At 32.1% G+C, this 8,207-nt stretch overlaps 1 protein-coding gene across 2 annotated transcripts in view; it reads left to right on the plus strand.

Annotated features, from left to right (window-relative positions):
- Positions 1–8,207, plus strand: part of LOC117168374 (proline dehydrogenase 1, mitochondrial) — a 226,449-nt gene that overhangs the window by 118,222 nt on the left and 100,020 nt on the right. For both annotated transcript variants that reach the window (XM_033353974.1, XM_033353976.1), the window contains exons 2-4: positions 3,782–3,990; positions 4,106–4,287; positions 5,642–5,706. In XM_033353974.1, the coding sequence (XP_033209865.1) occupies positions 3,782–3,990; positions 4,106–4,287; positions 5,642–5,706 (456 nt within the window). The remainder of the gene's footprint in view (positions 1–3,781; positions 3,991–4,105; positions 4,288–5,641; positions 5,707–8,207) is intronic.

Consider the following 8,207-nt stretch of genomic DNA (forward strand, 5'->3'; position numbering starts at 1 on the left):
TGATTTAAAGTTTATTTTAAAATATATTTTATGGAACTGTCGTCTTAACATCTAAAAACCGAAAGAACAATTTTCCTGTCAGTTGGAATTATTATTATTTTTTTAATAAAAATGTTAGAATATATAATAATTAAGAAATTGGAAAATACATACGAGAACTTGATTAGACGAATAGTCTAAAAAAAAGTCCGTAGAAGTTGCAGACCACAAAAATAAAAATAAAAACTAAATAATATTAAAGAACTATATATAGACAATATATAGAATGAAAATTATAATCAATAATTTTAGAATTAGTGGAAAATATATGAAACCGTAATATAAACTACTCATCGACTTATACTTGTGGTATTTATTAAAACAACCAAGTTTTGCAATGTTATAAATGTAAAAATGTTTTAATTGGCAATTTACTTTCAATCCAAATGCATCTACGCATCTACGTTTATAATATATTTGATTTTACTCACAACAACTGTTAAGAGGGGATTGAAGCTTGTTTGGGTAGAGAGGCACAGCGGGGTGGGTCAAGATTTTCGCCGACAGCGCCGTCCACATTTATCATGACCTACTAATAATTCTATCCCCACTCCGCCGCCACTTGCCGCATCTACTGTTATAATATCTTTGGTTAAGTGTACGCATTAAACCTACGAAAGCGAGCGCAAAGCGCGAGAGTGTACCTAAGTTCATAGGCGCGCTCAAACTTGACGCGAAGCGCCGCGTGCAATAAGAATGTGTTTTTTAATTGGCAGAATCACCCTCTCGTATATTTTAGGTATTTATTTCACTTTAAAGTAAACTACCTTTAAACAAATTAAAAGGATTTTCTTAAAATCTTGCAGGTTCTTTTTTGACGTAATTTAACGTTTTTGTTTCTCAAAATTAATCTTAAAACTGAGATAAATTAAATTATATGTACAAAAAACAAAGAATATCCTATTTTATTAAATGTATACACTTACGTTCCTGGTAAAAGAATGATTGGTACCTGTGACAAAAAAATACAGGCTCTGACAATAAGATTTCTGGGAAAATTAGAAATGACTTCGGTTTTGTTTAAAAATATTAATTTTATGGTTTAAAAATTTCAAAATACGTCGAAGAAGAGCCTGGAAGATTCTTAAGCAATTTTCTTAATTTGTTTAAATTTTAGTTTAGTTTAAAATGAAATAAATAGCTTAAATATATGAAAAGGAAATATGTAGCCATTTTCAATATTTATTTCACTTTATTGAGATAATATTTGTTTAAATAATATTTTATTATTATTATGTATAGACTCATTTGGGAATCGTAAATCGGCCGTTTCACGGCTAATTTTCAGGCACTACTCGCTGTGTTCCCCTGACCGTTCCGCAACTCGACATTAGCTAATATTCTCTTGTCTCATTCCGGGAACTATACATACGATTTCGGCCCGGGTTTAGGTTGTATAATTAGCGAACACCACTCACCTGGTGTAGAGAGTGATTCTTGCAGGCTTAGTCTGTTAATTCTATTCATATCCGTACTTCATATAATAATAATATTATTAATATATAATGTTAGAATAAAAACATTCTTTATCAAAACAATGAACATTCATTTTTGAAAATGTGGTGCACTTACCCTCTTATTGGTATTTAAAATAGTTTAAACTACAATATTTTTCTTAAGCCAAAGATAAATCTGTAAATATTCTAATTTTTTAATGAATAAAAACATGCAAAAAATTTATTTGTATTGAAGTTACATAATTCATTAATATTATTATATTAACGGAGACCTTCATTATTTTTCTTTCATTACCTGTTTGCAAAAAATTAATATGTTTAGTTAACTATTAGAAATTATGGTGTAAAGGTTAAGAGTCAGAATACCTCAAAGTTTTCTATGTGCATAAGGTATAGGAAACGCGCTATAAGTACTCCCGGCCCGATCGCCTTCTTATTTAACGGCAAGGTCCGACCAGGCCTACACTGTAAAAAAAGGTTGTGGAATTTTAGTACGCTAAACGTATGTAAAAAGTGGACTCACGCGCAGCGGCGTGAAATTAGTATAGAAATGTCTAAAATTGTACAAAAGTGTAAAATTCTCAACTGAACAAAAATTTAATATGTGACGTTAAATAAAACAACGGAAAGTGGAAAATTTCTCCAAAATATCAACCTAACCTCAAATACTTAATTTGTTAAGATCATATTAAGAATATATTTATAATTATGCAAGCTTATATGAATATATGGCATAATATTTATAATTTAAAATCAGTCACTCGCATTTATGCTTTCGCCGAAAGTGAGCTATAAAGTTTGCAAACTAAAATGTACGTTCGCTCATAACACGCGAACAAACGAGCGCAAAAAAAGCTCTATCGCGAAAATTACACAAATGTGGAATATTATACGGACGAATCTAAAATCACAATAAAGTGAAGAAATTTTCTTTAGAAAATAGAAATTTATGCGCAGTCGGTAATTTTACCAGTCTGGGGAATTTTACTATGTACAGCGTGAGTCCTTTTTTTACACACTCTGAACGTAGTGATTTTCAACACGTCGTATGAATTCATGCAATCTCATAGAATTAAACCTGTAAGAGACGTCATTCTACACAGCATGTGGAAATTTGCTTTCTAACCTGTAATTTTAATGCATCTAAAGTGACATTTTATATGTGTAAATTTACACTTTGAAGTGCAATTTTAAAACGTATTTTTTACAGTGTACTTATCTTTTAACGAATAAAATCTTGCAATGTAATTTATTTGGAATGAAAGCATTAAAATTGTAATATGTAAATGTCTTTCTAAATACTTAAACTGGATTCCAATAAAGTTATAACTACCTAAACTGTATAACTAGAACATTTTACCTGTATCAGAGATAAGAAGTTCATGTTTAAGATATTGCAATATTTCCATCTTAGCAAGTCTATTTGTTTCTAAAACTTAGACTTACGTCTTTCTTCGACACAAGACCACATACTCCAATCAATGCGTATTTTAAATATAAAAAACAATCGATACGTCTTTCTAACGTTTAAAACGTGCTTTGTATGCTTAAAATGATGGTATAGTTTTATTTGCACCCATCGGTTGAATCTTTATTCTTTACTCCAATCATGGACAAACAGAATCATTTCCTTAAATAATCTTAAACAATTTTGGGCAGCACTCCACATTTCTTGAGTGCCTGTCCAGGAGACCTCTGGACACTATTTCAAAAATGAATATTGTGAATATTAAACTGTGAAATTACTATATATTATAGTTAGATATTGAATCTTAAATTTAAACTGGGAAATAATAATAAATTATTATTTTATCATCACTGTGACAAGTTTGCCATCGTCATCAATGGGCAAAGATGTTTCTATAATACATTAGCGCCTACTTGTGCTATTTCTGCGAAAATCTGGTTGATAATTTTAGCTAGTTATTTATATTCTCTATTACAATGCGCCAGCTGCAATGAGCGAAGTATAAATATATGCTTAGTTATCTCACCAAAATATAGTACATACCTAAGTTTTATGACCCGTATCTTGTCATTTTTTTATTCCTTGACCGGCTTGTCGCTCATGGTGCTAATTGTAACTGTTTCTCGTAATAATTTAGTTCAGGTTTAGTTGATAAAAAGATTTTCATCTCCAGTTTTTATGAGTATGCATATGTTCAGATATCTTCTATCAAAATTTAAAGATGATCGACAAATTCAGAACGTCTGCAATTCAGCTGTATTCTTAGATATTATGGAAGTATGTTTGCTTTATTTATACTATTCACTTTTTGTTACAGATAATGAAGATAGTAAGACAAGTGTTTGGTGACAAACTATTCACTCTAATTATGAAGAGCACTTTTTATGGGCACTTTGTCGCAGGAGAAGATGAAGTAAAAATTAGGCCTGTTTTGGACAGATTACGACAATTTGGTGTGAAGCCAATTCTAGATTATTCCGTCGAAGAGGATATCTCTCAGGAAGAAGCAGAGCGGCGAGAAATAAAGTGAATATTTTAATTCCATCATTATTTATTTTTTCTCTTTAATCTCCCAATAAGCGTAAAATAAAAAATACAACAACTTTTAACCACTTTTCTGACAATATTTAATAAATTTAAGAGCTTCAGTGTCGGAAGCAGGAGATGACAAGCAAGAAGGTACTTTAAAGAAGTACCATGTAGAAAAATCATTCGCAGACCGGCGTTACAAAGTATCTTCGGCCAGAACTTATTTCTATTTAAATGAAGCCTCCTGTGAACGCAACGTGGATGTCTTCATTAGATGTTTAGAAGCCATTGCGGGTGAGTTTTTTAAATGTTTATTAGTCATCGTTTTACGCCCTTCTTCAAAATACGCTCGATCTTGAAAGCACACGTACGTTTTTCATACGTTATTTATCGGCCTAACGATTGGGTTTTCGTTTGATTTCTATCTGCTGCTGCTTGAACTTTGATGTTTAGGATACTTGCCAGAAGAATGCTTCTTGAAGGTTGCCGGGTTCTAAAATACTTACATTAACGACAAATTTTCTTGAAGTTTGGCAACTGATTGTATACACGATTATGTTGCATCTACCATTTATAAATACACGTGGATAATTTGCATGATCCTGACTTTGTTTGATTAAGTATGCTAGATTTTTCAGAGAAATATGTCTGCGCATAATTTTTCTGCATGCGAGATGACCTGTAACAATTACCTTGCTACTAATTTTTGCAGCGTATGAAGAACGGCACTTAAAAGCGAAATATCCCTTTCAAAATGTTACAAATAACTTATCCGATGATCCTCGTCCTGGTAAGAATTTGGCGTTTTCCCATCCTCCCATCCTTCCAATGTCCAAATAAATACGCCTGTGCCTGATACGCTTGCGATACGTGCTATGTGATTTATTGTTCTTAAGGCCATGTAACGAGAGGGTCACGTGACCAAAGCTGGTCCACAATTTTTCTTTCCCAACTTACGTCTGAACGAAATGAGGTATCGCTCTGAAAGTTTGGGAGATGGAAAAGAAGGCAATAAAGTACATGCCTCTGCTTTGTTCCAGTGGAAATTTAAAAAAAAGTTGAAGCTAAATCTGCACGGACCGTGCTGTAGAATACTGCAAACAACTTTCAATTTTGTCAATGGGCTAGTTATGAAGTTTATATTTATCAAAGTGGGAGAAACAACAAAAATGGGTCACGAACATTATACAAAAGTAATGCAAACCTCATGTTTGCACTTGAAATACAAATAAACAAATTTATATGTTTAGATAGTACGTGCCTGACATACGTATCAGCTGTATCAGAGCAGCACTATCGCCGCGAGTAGACAACTTCGAACTTCTACGGGTCTGTGGATAATACAGATTGCATGATTACTGATAGCGAAAGACAGAAGTCAAACTTCTGCCGTAAAGCCTAAATGCGTCGGTCGATATGTATTTTTTTCATAAACACACTTTTTTCTTCCGCTAACTCTGTGCCATGTCACAAACGGTCCTTTAATATTTATTAATATTTTTCGAAAATGTTTTCCGCGTTATTTAAGCTGTCATCTTTAAATATGAGTGAAAAAATATTGATCTCAGTACTGACTTGATCAACTGATCCACTCGTTACATGGCCTTAAATTAAACCTCCTTTTTCGCAATACATTATTTTTATGCAGGTGCCTCCATGGGCGTTGGTATTACTGCTGTCAAGTTAACTGCTCTTGGTCGACCTCAGCTATTGGTTAGTATTTTATTTGTCTGCCAGACACAGGATTAAGATCAACCATTTTCGTTAAAATAATATTCTCTTCACAATAATTTTCACACTTTACCATCCAGATTTTACATCCCAACTCATCACACACATGCGTCAAACAAAATATAAACTCGTTTTGAAATGAGATTTAATGTAGAGCAAAAGTAAAAAAGTTCTTCTTCAAAAGCAGTTTTTGCAATTGTTCAGATATGTCGAGAGATTTTACCGATCAAATTTTAAATTTCCATACACAAATTTTCAAATTTATTAAGTTTTAGGGATTTTAAATACTTTTACTACTGATAGTTTGAACATTATTGATCAATTTTGCAAAAGAATTTTCATAATTCAAAAGAGCATGTAAAAATATATTTAAGACTGTTTATTTTTAAGTTATTAATTATTATACAAATTATAATAAAAACTTTATATTTTATTTAACTCGGTCTCAATATAACAGTTCAGAAACGTAACTTCATCTGTTCTATTTTTCTATTGCTTAACTATCAGAGTTGCGTACCTTGAATTAAAACCAGATTAAGGTTAATGAAATTTCAACACTGCTTATTTTTTTTAAACTTTTGTTGTTGTGGTTGAGTACATTATTTATATAATTATGTTTATAGGTGCTATCTATGAAGATGGCAATAAATTATTTTTTCCCTTTAGTATTTGTATGCTTGAATTAGCCTTAATCGAAACATTAAGATCTGAAAGATGTAATACTAATACAAACAACAACAAATAACAAATAACTTGATAAGAAATTAAGAATCCACTAAAAGTTTTATTTTTTATTTTCACCTATGTTTTACGGTTTACGAGATATTTCTTGTTAAAAATAACAATAACGGTAAGTTTCCATTTTTAGCGCTCGTTCATAAATTACGTGACGTGTCTGGGGGAGGTGATGCGGTTGGAAGGTCAAGTTTATCGTCACCCTCTCTCCCACTCTCTCTATTCCTCTCTCTGACTGTAGTCTTCTGGTGACCAAAAAATGGTCTATCTAAGACAGTTTTAAGACAGGGCTATACCTGCTTTCACTATAGTCTTAATTTGTTATTTCTTTTCACGAGGGGGGATAGTGGGGGGGGGGTCGTCCTCTGCGTTACGTGACGCTCAATTCTGTAATATGTTCATTTATCAACTCTAAAAAATGGAACTCATGTTCTTTAAATTTATCGCCAATCAAGCAATTCACTTTAAAACATTTACCAGATCGTTTTTTCCCGTCTCCTTGATCAATTATTGAACATCAACACGGGTTACAAATTTCTGAAGAGAAGGGTAAACTCCAGAATTTATTTATGACCCAAACGGTCAAGAACACAATTTGCAATTAAGTTTTTTTTAACATAAGTTTTCCATACGTCTTTATATCGGAGCTATAAACAGACTGCAATGCCATCAAAAGTCGTGTAATGCATCAGATACAACTTAAAAAATTCGCCCGGTACGAATTGCTGCTACTCAGCAAAAATAATTTCTAGTCGTTATCAAAAACTTTGAAAATGAAGAAGAATATCAATGGCTAGACAAAAATTCGATGGATGACATTGACGTTTCATGCTCAATTGAAAAAAAGAAGCGATATTACGAAAGCTTCACTAATTAATATTTATGAGCAATTGCAATCTATTTGTGAAAAACAATAAGTCTTGAATAAGAAGTCTTGAATTTTTATTACAAAATAAAGATGAGTTTTTTTCGGGAATTTTATATTGTACTTTATATCTTTAATTTTTTTCACACAGAGAGAGGGACATCAGAAGTGCCACGCAATTATGAAGGGGGGTTTGAGCTGTCGTCGCGGTTTGTCACGCAGGGTTGAGGTGGCGTCAGAAAAGGCCGAAATTTGCGTCACGTAATTTATGGACGACCCCTCAGGTGCCAGTATGGGTACAAGTATAAATAGTTTCAAGTTATACGATTATTCTTGTGTACCTACTGGGTACTCTGCAACAGAGACCTGGAATCCGGATATAAAAATTCTGTATCATCCCTGGCATAATAAATTAAATTAAAATGTTGTATACAGAATTCCATCAAATGATAATCAAATATCAAACTCGAACACAATGAAATCGTTTAGAAATTGAAAATACCTCAATTGAATGCAAAATTATTAATATAATTTTATGGTATTTTTTATAAACTCTTTTGTTCAATTTGTGTATGCCTTGTAAATTTAAATTTACGAAAGTATAATTTACAAATCGATAGGATTTAATAATAGAAAAAAAGAAAATACCAGTTGATCGTTAATTATTTTATGTATTTTTCGATCGAATTTTTTTCAGCGTAGACATTAAGTTTTTCTATAAGTGTAGCGTCACATCTAATTCTATTCGTTAAAAAAGAAATTATTACTAATTGGGTGTCTTTATCTGAACCTTTTACTCTGTATTCCTGAAAAAATTCAATCTTACGCATGTGACTCTTTTTTAAAACGCATTCTAGTCGATGCGAGGCTTACGTGCTGATTT

This window comes from Belonocnema kinseyi, chromosome 2, assembly GCF_010883055.1.
Source record: "Belonocnema kinseyi isolate 2016_QV_RU_SX_M_011 chromosome 2, B_treatae_v1, whole genome shotgun sequence".
Lineage (NCBI taxonomy): Eukaryota > Metazoa > Arthropoda > Insecta > Hymenoptera > Cynipidae > Belonocnema > Belonocnema kinseyi.